This window comes from Equus quagga, chromosome 12, assembly GCF_021613505.1.
Source record: "Equus quagga isolate Etosha38 chromosome 12, UCLA_HA_Equagga_1.0, whole genome shotgun sequence".
NCBI classification, from domain to species: Eukaryota; Metazoa; Chordata; class Mammalia; order Perissodactyla; family Equidae; genus Equus; species Equus quagga.
The window spans coordinates 26111232-26129656 of record NC_060278.1 but is presented as its reverse complement, the minus strand read 5'-3'; the positions used below and the strand labels follow the sequence as shown (position 1 = coordinate 26129656).

General features: G+C 44.0%; 1 protein-coding gene across 1 annotated transcript in view; it reads right to left on the bottom strand.

Annotated features, from left to right (window-relative positions):
* Positions 1-18425, bottom strand: part of PRKCQ (protein kinase C theta) — a 119923-nt gene that overhangs the window by 19774 nt on the left and 81724 nt on the right. The window contains exons 14-15 of the mRNA XM_046680114.1: positions 8905-8996; positions 6927-6989 (exon numbers count right to left, since the gene is read on the bottom strand). Coding sequence (XP_046536070.1) covers positions 6927-6989; positions 8905-8996 — 155 coding nt within the window. The remainder of the gene's footprint in view (positions 1-6926; positions 6990-8904; positions 8997-18425) is intronic.

The following is an 18425-nucleotide window of genomic DNA, read 5'->3' as shown; positions in this document are numbered from 1 at the left end:
TAGTCTGAGAAGTTGATGAGCGGGTGCTTTTCTGGTCCTCCTCTCCCCTCCCAACACCATTCCTCAGCCCACAGCTCCGTTCACGGGTTCCCTGCTCTTTCCTCCTTGATCAGTGCCTCATGCTCGGGACTTCGCCAACAGCCCTCCGTGGCCCAGGCCAGCTTTCTCTGGGCCCAACTCTGGTGGACTTTTGTATCTGCCATGCCCAGGGCAGCACCTGGCCCGTCTTCGGAGCTCAGTCTATATTTCTTGTATGAATGGCTGAGCAGGTGGTCAGGTGGGGAATATGTTCTCTTTCCAGTGTAGCATCCTTCCCTTTTAAGAGGGGCCTTTGAGGAACAACGCCTGGATGTAAAGAAACAGCTAGGGATGAGATGTCGTCAGGGGTCAGGAGTTGTGATGTGTTTGGGGAAGGATGGTATTTAACACCACACAACACGTACCCATAACTAGTTGCGTACAAGGTAGGGTATAAAGAAACCTGATTCTCCAAGGGAATGGCTGGTTGCTGCTGATTCCTCTTTCTGATTAGCCAAGGAGTACAGCTCAACATAGTAACACAGAGAAAACACAGATCTGAGGCTCTTTATCCCAAGACCTAAAGAAAGACCTGAAACATTTACTCGCTTTATGCCATTTTCCAAGTATTTCCGTTTGCTTCTTTGTGGATAAATTATTCTGCACCTTATTCCACGACCAACTGAGGAAAGCTGCTCCCAGCTAAGAACAATTCTAGAACGAGAGTCTGTCTGATGCTAGAACACCCTGTCAATAAGTTCCTCTTTCCTTAGAGAACCAATATCCTCGTAAGGCACCCATTCCATTTTGAGGTAAATGTAATGGATAAGAAGATTTACAAAAACAGATGAGCCAAATTATGGCTCCCTGTGACTTTACCTGTGGGTCCAAGATCGCCTTCTGTTATTACACACGATACCCCGAATATCTGAAAAGTGACATCAAGTTTTCTCTTGTCTTTCCTTCACCAAGGTCAGGAACATCGTTCCTCACATGGCATGGTTTTCACACCCTTCAACATCCCGGCCCCTACCCTCCAAATATCGCCAATCTGTCAACTTTCTTCTTAAAATATGGTGCTGAGAATGGACCCAATATGCTCCAGATGTATGATCTCATTGGTGCAGAGGACGGTGGCCCTGTGAGCTTCCGTTAGGGTCCTCCCGCCTCTTATCTCTGTGGTCTAAGCCATCGCTTAGAAGCTCCATGACAATAATGGTTAATATTGACTTTATCGTAAACTAATTCCTCCAGGTGTCTCTTTTTTTTCCCTACACAAACTGCCACGATACCAGTTTCTTCTCATCCTGTGCCTGTGAAACTGATTTTCCAGATCATCTAGGCACGTGTAGTACCTAGAAGAAATTGACATCAGTTTCTTCAAACTCTTATTTTTTCAATTTCAGTCAACGGCACTTTATGAATTCTAGTTTGTTATGTACCACCAGCTTTTTTCCCCTCTATGTTATCTGCCCATGAACTTCTGAACTTTCTGAAATTGACTTTAAGTCTCGGGGATGTGGTTGGTGACGGCTACCATTGCCTTCCTTAGAGAGTGAAGACGACTTGGGAGACAGTGGAACATCTATTGTTTTACTCTGTTCCGTACAGAGAATTTGCTCAGAGTTCTCTTTTCAAAGATTCTGCTCCCAAAGACCTGGCATGTGTCCCTGTCTCCTTTACCCCAGTGGACTGGCTCAGAGGTGGATGTCTACTCAACTGGATCATTCGGTCTTTCTCTTTGGGGATGTTGGGGCTGTGATGGGGCAGCACTAATGTCTCGGTCCATGCCTGAACTGAGAAGGTACTTAGGATTGCTTACGGCATGTCCTCTGTCATGCTCTTGGAGGAAGACAAAATCAGTTTGCCAAAGGAGAAAAATGAAGTGGCTTGGCAAGAGCAGAGACAGAGGCCATGTAAACTCAGACAGGAACAGAGATGGGAGAGAAGCTACCTTGGTTTCTGATGGGTCTGCGTCCTTGGTTCCAGTGTCTCAATGAGGCCGAGATTTTGCTTAAACAAAAGTTTGAGTGGTCTTATGTGACTTGTCATCAGTATTCATATTAGTCTAAGGTTCCCATCACTATTTGTTTTGTCTCTCTCGTTAAACCGTAACTTTATGTGGGTGGAAATACGTATCGCTTGTTATTTGCTGTACTGTCACTGCTCTGACGAGAGCAGAGCCTGCATTGAGCATTCAGCGAATAACTGTTGAATGAATTCATCGCCAGCCAGTGATTATCAGTTGCAATTAAGTCCTGAGTGACTGTTCCCTTTCACTGTGTTCTCCACCTTCTGGGAGAGTAAACTAGCCAGAGAGAGGAGAATATGGAGTGCAGCTCTGTTCCAGTGGAGTGGCAATGTTAGCAGATGTCCCCAGAGTTGACATCTTCCATCTGGGCCAGCTTGTGGTCTTCATAACCACCACTGTGTCACAGTTTCTGCCTGACTGAGTGGCCCGGATGTCTCCAGGATAGGTGAATATATATCTCACATTCATATCAGCATGGTTCTATTTCTCTCATCCTAACTGAAATGCTGTCACACTTTCATCATCGGGACTAAAGACTTCCGATACATCTAAGTCTTCTCCTTAGGTCTTCTGCCTTCCTCTTCCTTCGTTTTAATCAAATACTCTTTCATTGTGACTTACGGATTATATTCCAGTAAATCCAATTATGGGCTGTATTTCACTCCTCATTCTAAAATTGGAGCTTCATTTTCTAATCCAAACTCTATGCAATACTGATACCATTTTGGATTTCTGCTATATGAAACACATTGCGTCATTTATAGCCACATATCTATGTTCTTAGACACTTGGCTGAAAGACGGTTTGGGGTCATCCTTAGCGAGCCAGATGTCCAGTTGCAGTGCTATATGTGGATCTTAAGAACAATGAACATAGTATCTAATATTTGTATCAGGTTTTCTGACTTTCACATGCATTTTATCATCTGATTCTCACATCTGCCCTTTGATCTGGAATTATTATTTTTATTCTTATTTTTCTGGCTGAAAACATAGGCTCTGAAGTGTTATGTGATCTGTTCCAGCTCACAGACAGTCAATGAGCTACGATGCAAAGCCAGGCTTTGTCCTCTTTTCCATCCCCTTAAACCAAGCTTTCCAGGTCTTTCTCACTGAATTGGTCCTGGTAAGACATCCAGAGTCTTCTGTGACTGCAAAGGGGCATTTTATCAGATTCTAAAAAGAAATGTTCTCTGGGCTTCAGGTTAGGAAAACAAGCTTCATGTCCAAGTTTTAATCCACCCTCTAAAGCGGGCCAGGTGTGTTAGGGGTCATTGGTGGTTGGGAATGGGAAAGGTCCAGAAGTTTCCCTTGCAAAGCCAGACTTCCACTGGGGTAAGGACTGAGGGCAGAGGAAGACTAACTGGAAAGGCCACAGAACCCAAAGGCCACAGTGCTCATGGGTACATCAGCTATTTACTCCTCACATATACCTCACAGGACACCAGGACCCACAAGGGAACTTCAGAGTCCAGGTCACCTGGTGTGACTCTGATAAGAACCCGTCTGCCCGAGGGGCAGCACATCAAGGCGTCAGGTGTAACAGAAAATTCAGTGGAAGCCTTTCATTTAGTTGTGTGGTCAACGTAAGCAAAGCTTTTCCATTTGGAAGAGGCAGAGTGGGAGTTAGAAGGACCAGCTTCCAAATCCCAGCTTTATGGCTAAGTAGGTCAGCTAAGCCACGTCCCCTCTCTGAGCCTCCGATGGCTCAGCTGTAAAATGGGTACCACGATGCCTGCCCTGCTGACCCCACAGGACTCAAGTGAGCTTCGAATCAGATAATCCATGTGAAAACATTTGTAAGCAGCTTCAAATACATGGGTTGGGCCCAGTGTTATCACTGATTATCATCTGAAGGTCCCTGTCAGTTCTAACATTTCTAAGATTTGAGATTCTAGATTCTTCTCTTTCTATATCTGCATATTTTCCAGCTCCTTGTTTTTAAATTTAACCCAAACCAGGGCTGAGGCATCATTTAAGATGCCACTGCTTTTATGATTCCACCAGCAGATTGTCAATGATGATGTTGCCACCTGCTTCCCCAAGTTTCGGCCTCAATTCTTGTGACTGCCAGCCAATGGCCTTCCCAATAAAGCTGACACATTGGTCTAAGATTCCTCCACTTCACCTCCTTCCTCCATTTCCACACCTTTTCTGGAGTCACCTCTTCCATTTGCAAAGCCTCTGTCCCTTTAAAAAAAATCCACTTTCTGATAGGAATGTTTTGTTGGCAAACCTTCACCCGATTCTGATGATACCTTCATTTTTCTTCCCTTTGGCACTTATTTTAATCAGAATCTTATTCACTCGGACTTTTTTTAGAGTGTGCTGCTTGTATCTTTTCATGTACTTATACTTTACCTCCAAAAAACCCCAAATGAAACAAAATAAAAACCCAGATAGTGGCTTCACTAGGTGTTCAGGAGTTGGGACTTCTCTAGCTTTTGTGGCCACCGCCATGCTTAACAAAGGGCCACGTATTCAGTGGACAGTCTACCTTACTGGTCGTAATGGGTTGAATGGTGTCCCCCTAAAAGGTAAGTTCATATCCTAACCCCCAGAACCTTGGGAATGAGCCCTTATTTGGAAAAAAGGTCTTTTGCAGATGTAATTAAGGATCTTGAAATGACATCGTCTTGGATTATCTGGGTGGTCCCTAAATCCGATGGCAAGAGTCCTTATAAGAGACATGGAGAAGAGACACAAGGAGAAGAGGGGGCCCCGTGAAGATGGAGGCAGAGGCTGCAGTGATGCAGCCGAAGGCAAGGAATGCACGCAGCACCCGAAGCTGGGCGGGGCAGGGGAGGGTTCTTCCCCAGAGTGTTCAGAAGGAGCGTGGCTGTGCTGACATCTTTATTTTGGACCTCTGGGCTCCGGAACTGTGAGGGAATACATCTCTGTTGGTTTAAGCCATCAAGTTTGTGGTACTTTCTTACGGCAACCCTTCAAAATGAATACACCTCTTTTGGGCACAAACCCAGAAATCGTAATCACAAGTGGTCAGAAGAAGAAAATTGATAGAATCTCCTCGTTAGTTCAGTTGCCAGGTGAAAAGTGCAGGTCAGCGCAGCTACACATGGCAGCTGAATAATTTCTTAAGGCAAGCCCGCCTCAGCGCCAGCGTCCTTGCTAGATGACCTCTCCTCAGTTTCAACTATCTCATGATGTCTCTCAAGGATCTCCAACAACCTCAGTGAACAGACGACTAAATAAACCCAATATTCTTTCTTATTGGTGCATAAGGAGCCTTAGAAAACAACATTTCCTGTACATGGACATAAAGAGCTGTAAAATGGGTCCAATTTGTTTGTCATATTAAAGACACTTATGGACCCTTATTGGTCTTTTTCTTTGGAGTGTCAATAATTTACAAGATGAAATGATAGAAGCATTGTGATATGCAGAAATAGACTGCACTGGAGCATGCAGGTTTTAGTCTCATGAGGTCCCTTTCAGCTCTAAGATCTCTCTCTGTCTCCAGTCTTCCTAAGTTTTTCTCCCTCCCTCCCTCCCTCCATCCATCCACCCCACATAATCTACTGAGTGCTCTGGTATAGGTGCATTTTGGTATGTTGTAGGCATTACAGGTATAAAGAGAAAATTTTAAAAAATGGGTTCTGATCAGGGTTTTTGATGTTCTGGTGAGTATTTCTCAATTTCCTGAGGATTAAAGAATGGTATAAAACAGTTTTTTTAATCTATCATTTTGTAGATAGACTCCCCTCTCCCCCCAAAAAAACAAACTATATCCAAAGGGTGCCAAAGACACAGCTTAAGAGGAATGACTTCCCCGACCCCCCAAAGTCTTTAGTTCTGTGACTCTAAGTAGGGCAGCCCTCCCTTGGCTGCGCCCTCTGGAAACGGAGAGGTTCCCTAAGTGCATTTTCAACCTGCTCTGTAAGCACCGAAGCTCGATACTGACCACCTCTGACGGAATGCTTCTGGACTGTGTCATACACAGTTTGCTGCCATCAACAATTGGGTGGCACATCATGTAACCTGTATTGATGACTCCCCGTCGTTATTATGGCCACTTGCCACAGAAGAGCATATAATCCTGCTCGCCGGGAGCCTTTCAGTTGTCTTGTATTTCCCTTTAAGCTAGAGTCTCTGTTGTCACTTCAGCTGGGGTCCCTCTGCTGGCCTCCAGCAGCTCGGCCAGCCTCCGGCCTAACTCCTTTCTTTTTTTTAATTTGTATTTTTTCCCCTTTAATCTGGAGTGAGTTGGGAACCAGACAACTACGCTTTTGAAGATTTGTATGTTAAACAAGTGTCAACCACATTTTGAGAAAAGAAGTAAGGAGATGCAAGTACAATAGGTTTCTGCTAAGGATGTGAAATGATGCGTCTAACAGAGAACATGTGGACGGACATCTATTTGTGAAAGAGGGTACATGTGGCGTCCTGCGTGCTTCTACGAGGTGTAGGCTCCTGGGTCTCCGTGGGTGTGTGTGAGTGTTCAAGGAAGACCCCCCCCCCAACAGAGAACATGCAATAAGCATTTCTAGGTGACTCAAAGCAGATACAGGCAAAAAGAGACACGAAGGAGACAGGAGAGAGAGAAAGCAGTGATAAGACGCCCAAGAGAAAGAAGAGCAATGGAAGAAAATGTGAAAAACAGAGGTCAGAAGGAGGAGAAAATAAGGACGAGAATAGAGAACAAAAGAAGATCAGAACCTTCCTGCTTCTGCGACTGGAATCTCTGACTCGGTTGTTTTTAAAGCATCATCTGTGTTATCACGATGGGCAGGAAGCCTGCGTGTGGAACTTTCTGTCACAAAAAGCACACTGGCCGTTTCACGTCACTAAAGTACAATTGATTGAGTGAGCGGGAAATCCAGCTATCTCAGCATCTGTTTGCAAAGAGTCACATTTACCTGTAGACAATGCCCTTGGAATGGAGGAACTGCAGCCCGAGAATGATTTCAGCAGCATAAAACCTGAGGGAAGGAAAATCGAGGTTCAGTGTGGATGCATGGACGGGACGAAAGGAAATCCCCGTTTTCTATAGGGTGCTCTGCTAAGCGCGCACACATATGTTGTATGTGTACACACATACTTCTGTTTAATCCCAAAAAGAGGAAGACGTCATGCACGCCACGTGTCCAGCCTCAGTCCCGAGAGTAGAAAACAGCTGGTATCTTTAGCTATCCTACCTGTACCTACTGATTATTCTTATAGATGAAACTCTAATGCTCAAACTGTCATTTTTTTTTTGAGATTGGCCCAAAGCTAACATCTGTTGCCATCTTCTTTTTTTCTTCTTCTCCCCAAAGCCCCCCAGTACATAGTTGTAGATTCTAGTTGTAGGTCCTTCTGGTTGTGCTGTGTGGGATGCTGCCTCAGCATGGCCTGCCTGATGAGCGATGCCATGTCCACACCCAGGATCCGAACCAGTGAAACCCTTGGCTGCCGAAGTGGAGCATGCAAACCTAACCACTTGGCCATGGGCCAGCCCTACAAACTGTCATTTTTTTGCAAATAAAACATACACAAACATTGAATGTAAAGAGTACAGTGTAATAGGAAAATCAGTTTCCCTTTTATTTTAAACTCTGCCTGGAGACCTTAGACCTGTATGCAGGGTCATTCCAAAGACACCTGGCTTGTTCATGTGCAAGGAATGTGCCCTGTGATGGGAGGAGGGGATGTGAGAAGATGGGAGGGGAGACGTTGCTCCCCATCTTCCACGATGGCAGACTCAAAGGAAATGAGTTTGCACCATCACTAGTGGGATTAAAGTTAGAGAGAAGGGAGAAGTTCCCGGAAGTGAGGTTTGTTGGGTCTCAGAGAAGAATGCAGAACTCCCCTTCCTGGGAGGCATGGAGGGCACAATAGATGACGTGTGTCTGTGACGGCTTTCATGCCTTACAGGGCTGGAGAGGATGGTCAACTGGGAGAATCCTTTCTAGCACAAAAAGTGCCCGATGATATCTCCACTGTAGAAATCCCATAAAATGCTCTCCGGGCACTTTGCTGATGGTTCCTGGAGGCAACGAGATCAGCAGTGTGCTACCTGCTGGATTTGACAAAATGGCCATTTCGGCCAGGACTTCTGCAGGAGCTGGTGAAACAAGTCCATCTTTCAACCCAGCTCACCCTAAACCACTTCAAGTGTTCATCTGGGGTAAGTGAAAGATTACTGAGCATCAAGCAAAGAAAGCCAGTGCGGACCCACATTTTTAAGTGAGCCTGGAGGCACGGTTTTCTTGTTGTTGAATGTCATGGTGGTTTTATTACTCAGGAAACGGGGCCCACGGGAGGAAGACTGGCAGGGGTTTTGGGGTCCCCGTGGCAGGCACGCCTGTTCAACGCAGCCTGCTCGATTTTGCTTGTGTCTCGGGTTGCTAGATGCCAAAGATGGTGAAGATTTATTCTCAGAGGAAGTGCCCCTCCCGGTTTCCTATATTCATGCCCCGGAGCCAAATGCTTTATGCCGTCACATCCACATCAAGGCTTCCCTTTGGGGCCTCAGTTCAAGCTTCCTCCCCATGGCCACCCTTCAGATCTGTATGCCATTATTCGACTGCTCCCTTTCAAAGGGCAAAGATTTGCTTCTGTGGTCAGATTATTTAGAAGCCTGATGCATTGGGGCAGTTCCTTAAGACACTAAATCGTCGATTTCATAACACAGAGAAATGAAACAAAACCGACTTGAATTTAAGCTTCACAAACTCGAGAAATGGTTGCCTCGCTTGCTGTGTTTCTGGGGGACGTGGGCCTGCCCTGAGGTTGAGACACGCTGAGTGAGGGAGCAAGACAATGCCACACGGGAAAAGTGTTCCGTGGGCACTGTGGGGCCTCGGGACCTCTGAAGACCAGAGAAAAACCCCAACCCCTCAAAAGGGTTCTTACGTTGCTCTGGAAAGATCGAACTTGTGGCAGTTCTGGATGTGGTACATCAAGTCTCCTCCGTTGAGATACTCCATCACAAAAAAGAGGTTTTCCTACAGCAAAACAAAACAATCCCAACTTTTAGATTCTTTCAGAAGAACCCATTCTGTCTTGAAATCACTTACAAAAGACTGTCAAAATAATTTAGCTGATCTACAGCGTTTCCGAACCCCCAAAAGCCCAGGGAATCTGGGGGAGCGGTACATGTAAAGTTGGGTAGGATGCTTGTATGCTGTGATCCAGCAGATGGGGCACAGCACAAGGAAGGCTCCAAATGGACTTGCCCCCCTGACTGTGGGATGGTGTCAGGCACTTGGTGGGGGCTGATCGTATACCTACTGAAGTTGGCAGCATGTGGGATGGGAAAGAGAATACAAATCGTGGGCTCTGACTCCAGGGCAGGGCTGGAAAGCATTCATTTAACACTCAGTAAGTAGTTCTGAAAATAGTTTATGGGCCCGGCACTGTGGCCAGAGTCAGAGTGGGATGCTCAATCCTGTCTCATCCATCAAAGATGCTGAGACATAATGCTGCCTTCAGGGAGCTTACAATCAAGTCCGGTCTCATTTCTCTCCAGTCCCACCTTCACTTGTCGCAAGCCACGGCTTATGAGCCAGCGTGTTGCTCCTAACAGAGGACACCATGCACGTTCTTAGAGGTTGTGCCCTTGAACGGCAGCCCTGAAAAGCAGGGCTGACTAGTCTTCGGCTTGTGGTCAGAGTGTCAGAGGTAAGTATGTTAACAACACTTTGAGCACCTCGATTTCGAGAGTCCTCGCGAACCACAGAATTAGTAATCCAAAAAGTGTGGAGACATTTGGCGTGTCTGTGCATGAATTTGCAGCTGCAAACCTCACCTGGGTGACTTTTTAACAGAATTAACCTTTAAGTTTTGACGTGAGACTAACCGAAGCCCTGAGGCACAGGAGGTGACGATACAAATGGTGTTCTGGTCTGAGAGTGACACACACTGCCTGCCATTTGTACTGAGGTCAGGTCTCCACAGAACTGGGAAACCAGGTAGTGTGGCAATTATCTCAATAATTTAGGTAAAGCTAAGTGTCACGCATTTTCCCAAGTTGACCTCAGATCGAATTTACTGGTTCCATGTATCTTTAACTGGAGCCCACTCTTTCTCTTGTGGACAGGCCAAAATTCTCTGTTGACATAAATCCCAACTTAACATTGATATTTCAAACACAATTTGAGATTAATCATTTGCTGCATCTGTACACACCTGCTTTCTCATTAGCACATCTTCCTTCTAGCTTTTGTTCTCACAGGTACCGTGTGAACAGCTTATAACTGTTACCTTTTTACCCCAAACTGTGAAGGCCCGTGCACACGCAGTGGTGGAATCTCCTAAGGACTCAGGAGAATCAAAGGGATTAAAGCTTCAAGTAGGACCACTGATGCTGGTGCTCAGATGAGAGGCTCATCTGAAGTGTTAGGATGCTTACAAATTCCCGTAAACGTTGAAATTTCAGAACTTACAAATCGCAGGTTTGGACTTGGAGAAAGTGGGGTAAGGCTGGAGGCACGAGGTCCACCCTAATTTCTCCACATTCCTAGCACAGAGGTCCCGTCGTTCTCACGTCTACATCAGACTCTGCACCTCTGGTGAGCGCTGGGGGCTGAATTTGTGCAGGGAAAGAGAGTCTACCAGGTTACGGGGTGAGGTTGATGTTTACCGCCATGGGCATTCCAAGAAGACGCCCCTGCCGTAGTGATTGTTAATTGAACAGTAATGGAGATTTACAGCATGTTGGATGCCACGCTTGATCCTACTACAAGATTTTACGGCTCTACAATAAATCTTTCAAAACAGTCTCTTCTAGTTTTCGTCTTTCTATTAAGCCGGGGGCACTGACAAAAGTCCATGGATGGTCTTTTGTTATTTATGATGGTGTTTTGCTTCAGTGGAAGCCTGTGGTTAGGGTGAATGACAGCTAAAACGTGGGCTTCTTAAAAGGGGGAGAAGGCAGGCTCTGCCTGGAAGTCCAGCTCGGGCGGGCGGGATGGGGCGACCTGTTATCCCCCTAGAGGGTGCTGGTCTGAGGACTTCTGCCCTCTTCTAGGGCCTTCTGATAGCTATTTGGGAGTCTTGGGTTCCACTCATCCAGGGTTCACTGTTGGTTCACCAGTGAACTGTTGGGTTCACTCTGGGCCCAATGAGATGGCTCTGTGATGAAACTACCGTAAACGTATGCCCACGCAAACCCTGCAGTCCTGGGGTTTGGGTCTGAGGATCACATTTTGAAGGACAGATACACCTTTTAAAAGTGGAGTCCCAAATCCCGGTCATCAAAATTAAATATAAAGACAATAGACTCAAACTTTCATAAATGGCTCGGGAAGGAGGGCTCAGAGCCGAAGGTGACCTCCTGCTGACCTGGAACCCTGCAGGACCACTATCAAAAAGAAAAGTTGGGGCCAGCCCAGTGGCGCAGTGGTTAAATTCGCATGTTCCGCTTTGGTGGCCCGGGGTTCGCCGGTTCAGATCCCGGGTGCGGACATGGCACCTCTTGGCAAGCCATGCTGTGGTAGGCGTCCCACATATAAAGTAGAGGAAGATGGGCATGGATGTTAGCTCAGGGCCAGTCTTCCTCAGCAAAAAGAGGAGGACTGGCAGCAGATGTTAGGTCAGGGCTAATCTTCCTCAAAAAAAAAAAAAAAAGAAAAGTCTACCCACTGGGAAAACTCTGGATTGGGTCAGGTAGAACCAAACCCAGAATGACAAGACTCAAGGTAACTGTGAAGACCATAGGCTTTGCCCTTACTCAGCTCAGATTGCCTCTATTTGTGATCTTGGAGAAGTCACTTAACCTCTCCTGAGCCTCATATCCTTCATTTGTGAAATGGAGGGAATAATATTCCCACCTCATAGGGTTGACATGAGTATTAAATGAGATGATACGTGTATAAAGCTAGCTCAGAGTTGGCACTCAGCATGCACCTGATAAACTAGAAACCATTTAAAAGCTGGTCCAAAAGACAGCAGATGAGAAGAGCTAAATAAATGAGGAGATAGTCCACGTTCACAAATAGGAAGACAATATTGCCAAGATGTCAGTTCTTCCCAGCTTGATCTATAGATTCAGTGCAATTCCAATCAAAATCCCAGGGAGTTATTTGGTGGATATCAACAAACTGATTCTAAAGTTTTTTTTTTTTTTTAAGAGGCAAAAGAGCCAGAATAGCCAACAAAATTTTGAAGGAGACAGAGTTGGAGAACTGACACCACCCGACTTCAAGACCTACTATAAAGCTTCAGTAATCACGACAGTGTGGTCCTGGTGAAAGAACAGACAAGTAGACCAATGGAACAGAATAGAGAGCCCAGAAATGGAGCCCCATAAATAGAGTCAACTGATCTTTGACAAAGGAGCAAAGGCAATCCAACAGAGCAAAGATAGTCTCTGCAGGAAACGGTGCTGGACATCCACTACATATTAAAATGTTTCCACATTTCTGAATTTGGATTATGTCCTATAGAATATATTTGCATGATGTTAAAAAACAAGCAAAAAAACTCCAGCAGCTGCTTCCCAGAGAAAGAATCTACACAGTCCTGAGGCTCTTGAAATAAAGAGGACCACAGGAAGTTAGATCTTCGATGCTGTCCTTTCTGTTCCGATCAGCAGCTGAGAGAAAATGCAGAGCATGCTAGTGGGGGGGAACGTGGGCTTGCGACCCACATCACACCAGCGTAGCCCTCTCTTCTTTTTGCCTGGGTATTACATTAACTGATGCCAAGGATTCTTCTGGGGAGTGAAAATTGAAGTGGTGATGGTGTTGGGGGATGGGACACTCCATATCTGCCCTAGACTTAGAATTGGTCAACAACTCCTGGCACAGCATTTGTGGAGTGCAAACTCTCGTCTCTGTGCTGTCACTAACTAGCTGTGTGATCAGGTCATTCCTGGGCCTCAGTCTCAACCTCTGAAAAATGAGATGTACTGGTGAGACCCTTGACTAAATTGCCCTTTAGTGGCCTAAAGACCCCTGATTTTCACCATACACACTTTCACTTTTTTTTCCTTTTCCTTGGGGGAAAAGATGAAATTAAGAAACTGTGACTGTTGAGTACAAGACCCATGCAGTGCTTCCCAAATGATCAAATAAATATTGGCAAGGGGATGTTATGCTCGCAAAATTCTTAGGAGAAATCTTTGTCCGGAACAATACATATTTGAAGTATAATAGAGGAATAGAGATGAGCCTTCCTCACAGGAGGTAAGCTTTATGCCTAGGCTCATTATGGCCCACATGACACCCCAAAGAAGGTCGTACAATAGCAGTCAGAGGGCTTCCTCGCACTGAAGTCGTCTCCTGGTTATGCTCCTAGAGCTTGGCCATTGGTTGGGGGCAAATAGCTCTGTGTCCCGAGGGTCCTGAGCTTTCACAATTAATTTAACCCCACCACAGGCCAAGAGCTTAAAGCAGAAGGGGCTGGAATAGACTATGGTTTAGCACCATTGAATAGACCACAGGAGTGGCAGGAGATTAATTTTTTGATTGGTCTTTGTATTTTGTTTCCAAGTCGTGCATCTTATTCTCTTAGGAGGAACTCAAGCAGGCCTGCCTAGAGAAGAGTATTCTCTCTGATTTCTGGAAAGAATCAGAACAAAGTTGCAGAACTGGATCATTTCTAGGATTCTCACCGAGTCCAAGTATTCGGTGAGTTTTTTTTCACTTGCCCATTTCAGTGGCAAAAACATAACATTTTGTCAAGTAGTTGCTTGGAAAACTGAGTTTTATAGTCAGAAGGTGGCCTTATTTAACCAGTTCCCTGCAGGAGGAAACACACACTAAGGTTCCCAGGACCTCTGTGCGTATCAGCTCAACTGCTGACTGCCTTGTAAGGAGAGCGTTCCTATAAGGCTCCTGTCCATACCGGTCATGGTCTTCAGAGTGAGTTCTGTGAGTGTCCTTCCGCCATCCACTGACTTTATTATTGATGCACTGAGCATCCTGCCATCCTGTCAAGGAAGTAGGTTTTGCTTGGGTTTTGACAATCCAATGACATTAGGGCCACTGGAAGAAGTGATGCACTGAATACCTCTGGCTAACAAGAAAGCATTCGATGCACCATTCAATAACATTGATTTCTCTCTCAACTCGCCAGCTTACAAATATACCTATGGCATGCATGCTGTCTGGATGCTGGACCATAGAAACAAGATAGTCAGTTATTTATTGCTCTGCTGTGATTTTCTGACAATTGAAGACAATAATTGACACCAATATCCTGTAGATTGACGGATATTCAAAACTCTGTGGATTTTTTTTTGTGGTGCTTTTTAAAAATGATATTTATTGGGGGCCGGCCCCATGGCCAAGTGGTTAAGTTCACGTGCTCTGCTTTGGTGGCCCAGGGTTTCACTGGTTGGGATCCTGGGCATAGACATGGCACCGCATCAGGTCACGCTGAGGTGGTGTCCTGCATGCCACAACTAGAAGGACCCACAACTAAAATAAAATATACAACTATATACTGGGGGGATTTGGGGAGAAAGAGCAGAAAAAAAATGAAAGAAGATTGGCAACAGTTGTTAGCTCAGGTGCCAATCTTTAAAAAAAAAGTATTTATTATATTCTTGCAAAATCACTTAAGTATATATATATTGAGCACCCAAAAATTCAAAATAGCCTAGTGTTTTTGCAAAGAATTCTGTGTTTGTGCACAAAGTACTGAATTTTCCAGTTTCTACAATCATCTTTCATTCCGTGGTTGATGGAACTGTATGGTTGGTTCTCGTGTGTTCTTACAAAAATATGAGACAGCACTTTAGGGAGATGCGAAAATCTAAATTCCTTTGTGAAATATCTATATAAAATGTAGCTGTAAAGGTGATTTATACTGGTACAAAGAAGGAAGGGAAGGCAACACTGTATACAAGGATAAAAATATTCAAATAGTTTGCTAATCCAAGAACTAGGAAAAAACCATTTTTCAGAGGACTGGTGTTATGTGCTAATTTCAGTGGTATTCAAGGCCAAATCATTTAAATCATTCTGGTCTAAATTTAACCAAGACATTGCCTGGAATCTCTACCTTTGTGACTCCCGTCCTTTGTACTCACACCATCGCCACACTGAGTCTCAACTGGTGTCAGAAGCGGAGGTGGGTCCCCCAGAGGGTAGACTACCTCAGCGGAGGTTTACGTCTTTACTTCTAGGTACTGTCTCCCAAAAGCAAGGTAGGTGAGAATTACAACCTGCGAGAGCTGCCTTTTTGACATCCTCAGCCCTGTGGTCATGAAGATATGGAGGGAGACCACTGAACCAAGGGCAGGGCTGCCTAAGCTGGGTGCTCAGAAGGTGCACCCCAGATGGTGGCAGAGCTTGCACCCTGGTTGGCACACCTGCTGGCTTACCCAGACATCCCACGGGTGTACTTACACACCCTATGTCAGTTTGGTCACAGCAACACTCAATTCCTTAGGTATGCTTCTAATTTAGAAGGCTGGAGCAATTCTGAATCTGGAGTACTTTATCTATTACTTTCTTCTATATTGAGCTATAAATTAAAATATCCTAGAAAACAGGCTTATTTCTTATTTCATAGGGAACACGCCATCAAAAAAAAAAAACCCAACAGATAATCATATATGTACTTGTTTTTTTTTGGTGAGGAAGATTGGCCCTGAGCTAACCTCTATTGCCAATCCTCCTCTTTTTTTTTTGCTTGAGGAAGGTTGTTACTGAGCTAACATCTGTGCCAATCTTCCTCTAATTTGTACGTGGGACACTGCCACAGCATGGCTTGATGAGCGGCGTGTAGGTCCGCATCTGGGATCCAAACCCATAAACCCCAGGCTGTTGAAGTGGAGCATGCAAACTTAATGACCTTAACCACTACACCACTGGGCTGGCCCTGGTGTACTTTTTATATCCAGAGAGTGCGTGTGTGTGTGTGTGTGCGTGTGAGAGAGAAAGAGAGAGAAATGGCTGTCTGTAGACCAGCCAAATCATTCATTAGTGCCTGCTGACATTTCTACTGTAAAGTCTAATTAGTAAAATTCTCTGCCTTCAATGGATCCATTAGTATGTGTCAGAAGGAATGTACCTGAGTTTCAAGAGGTTTGTACCTTGCAACAGGAACTCAGGCTAGGTTCATATTTGCTGATTTACTTGTCCCACAGCATCTTCTTGCATTAACTAACCAATTATTTTCCTTCAACACAGAAGTACAAATAGCACTCCAATTCATGAATTTTAAAATTGTTTTCCCTGCTAGGATTAGGTCTCTAACAAGAGGAATACTGCAGTCAGACCTATGGACTTTGCCACCAAACTGAGTTTGAATCTTGGCCCCCTCCTTAACAGCTGTTTGACCTCTGATGCCTGGCTTACCCTGTAGGGCCACATAACTTTGCTTATCTGTAAAATGGGGATAATAAGTGTCTGCTTCATAAAGTTGCTAGGAAGATTAAATGAGCTAAAATATGCAAAGTGCCTAGAACATGGACTGGCACACAGTAAACGCTCCAGGATCATCAGCTGCTGTGATGATATTTACGACGATAGTTATAATTATATACGAGACACACGCACGTACATGTTGAGAAGTATATATTCACACCCACAGAAGGGTCTCAGGAACGCACTGAGTTTTAACATGAAAGGCAACTTTTAAGGAACATAGGTTTGATGTGAAAAGGACCTACTCTGCCGAAGATTTTCAAGTTTCTAAATTATCACTGCTATAAAGAAAAACAGATGCAGGAAAGAAAAAGATGAAAGGAAATACTCAAAAATCCTTCCTCTGGGTGTCTTTGAACAATATAACTAGGAACGACTCTGTTCTTTTTATAACACTTTTGTGTATTTTCCAATTTTTAAAGTATATTTTGGTATAATTACTTTTATAATTAGGGAAAACAAATTTTACTTAAAAGTTGTAAGTGTAATTACTTTTATAATCAGGGAAAATGTCAACGAATTTTACTTAGAGATTATAAGTGATTTTTCTGACACTTTATGTTTATATGGTGGAGATTCTCAGTATTTCTAAGGGGCTTTGTTATTCTTGTTCAGATTTAGGCTACGAAGAGCAGATTCCCCGAAGTATAGGAACACCTGAAGCCTTCCACTCTAGTCTATATATCAGTTTCAACAAGACGTCTGCAATAAGTCTGATTCCTCGACAGATTCAAAGGAGTATTGCTACTGGTTGTGCTGGCATGGAAATTTAGATGAAGCGTGTGATATAAAGGAAGGTGCTATCTTTCATAGCCCACCCAGGTGCAAACTAGCAGGTTAAACATTATGAAGGAAGTATGACCAGGCACGGGGGAGTAGTCTGATCCGATGAAAATACTTTAAAATCACTTTTGAGCCAAATAATCCAAAGAGAATGATTCTTTCAAGAAAGAAACAGAATAGCAGAAAGACCTAACAAGGGAAGTGTCATTAAAGTAAAAATCTATGTTCACCATATGAGAGAAAAATGTTTAAATACAAGATTAAAGCGATAGATTTAACAAAGTCAGTTGTGTCGTTCTCACAGGACTGTGTTTGCATACACAAATATCATTTAGAGAAGCGGAGTCCTGGGGCTGTCGACATATACCAATATTTAAAACTTAAGATAATTCTTTAAAAGGACATTTTGTGAACGGATATTCTAGAATTAGTGAAGGGAGGCTTGCAAAGGTGGACTCAAAAGTTATTTCAATAGATCTAGCTTCTACACTGCCTTCTTAGAATGATTAAATTTCTTTTAATAAGAGAAAGAAAATAAAGAGCATGGAAAATAATTTAGTAATGACAATTCAGTATAGCTAGTCAGATACGGAATAAATGAAAGAACAGTTGCCAAGTGTGCATATGCTACTGGATAAATGAGAATTGCAGAGCATTAAAGAAATGAGCTAATGATTTTTATGAAGCCAATAACAATTAATTTTGAAAAGACACAGAGACCTTGGCAAATATCATGCAAATAAGGTCAGGAAGACAGTCTCCAGCTCCAGAAAAAATCAACTGGGAAAAGGTGGAAAAGAATAACTGTAGTCATTTTTTCTAGGTTTTTTTTTTCCATCAAAGGCTAGTAAATTAATAAATTGTATACAAGAAAAGATTTGCAATGTCTAAAGAAGAAATAAAATTAGAATCAAAATATTTATTACAAAATATCTAAGTATACCAGTACTCCTTTCAGAGTATCATGTGTTAAGCATATGTAATAAATGCTGCAACATCCAAGATGATAGTGTAACAGTATTGCAACCGGAGAGGAGAATTCAGCCCTACTTTGGGAGGTATCCTATTACAGCCAGTGGAAAGAGCTGGGAAGGGCACCCTGGGGGACAACGGGGAGCCAGTCCCTATCCAAAGTTAAATGAAAGAATCCATGTGAAACATTTAGCTCTGTGCCTGGCATATGGTAAGAGCTCACTACATATTAACCTTTATTACATATATTGTTGTTATTTTATCACATAGGGAAGGAAAGCTTTAAGTTATATTATACTC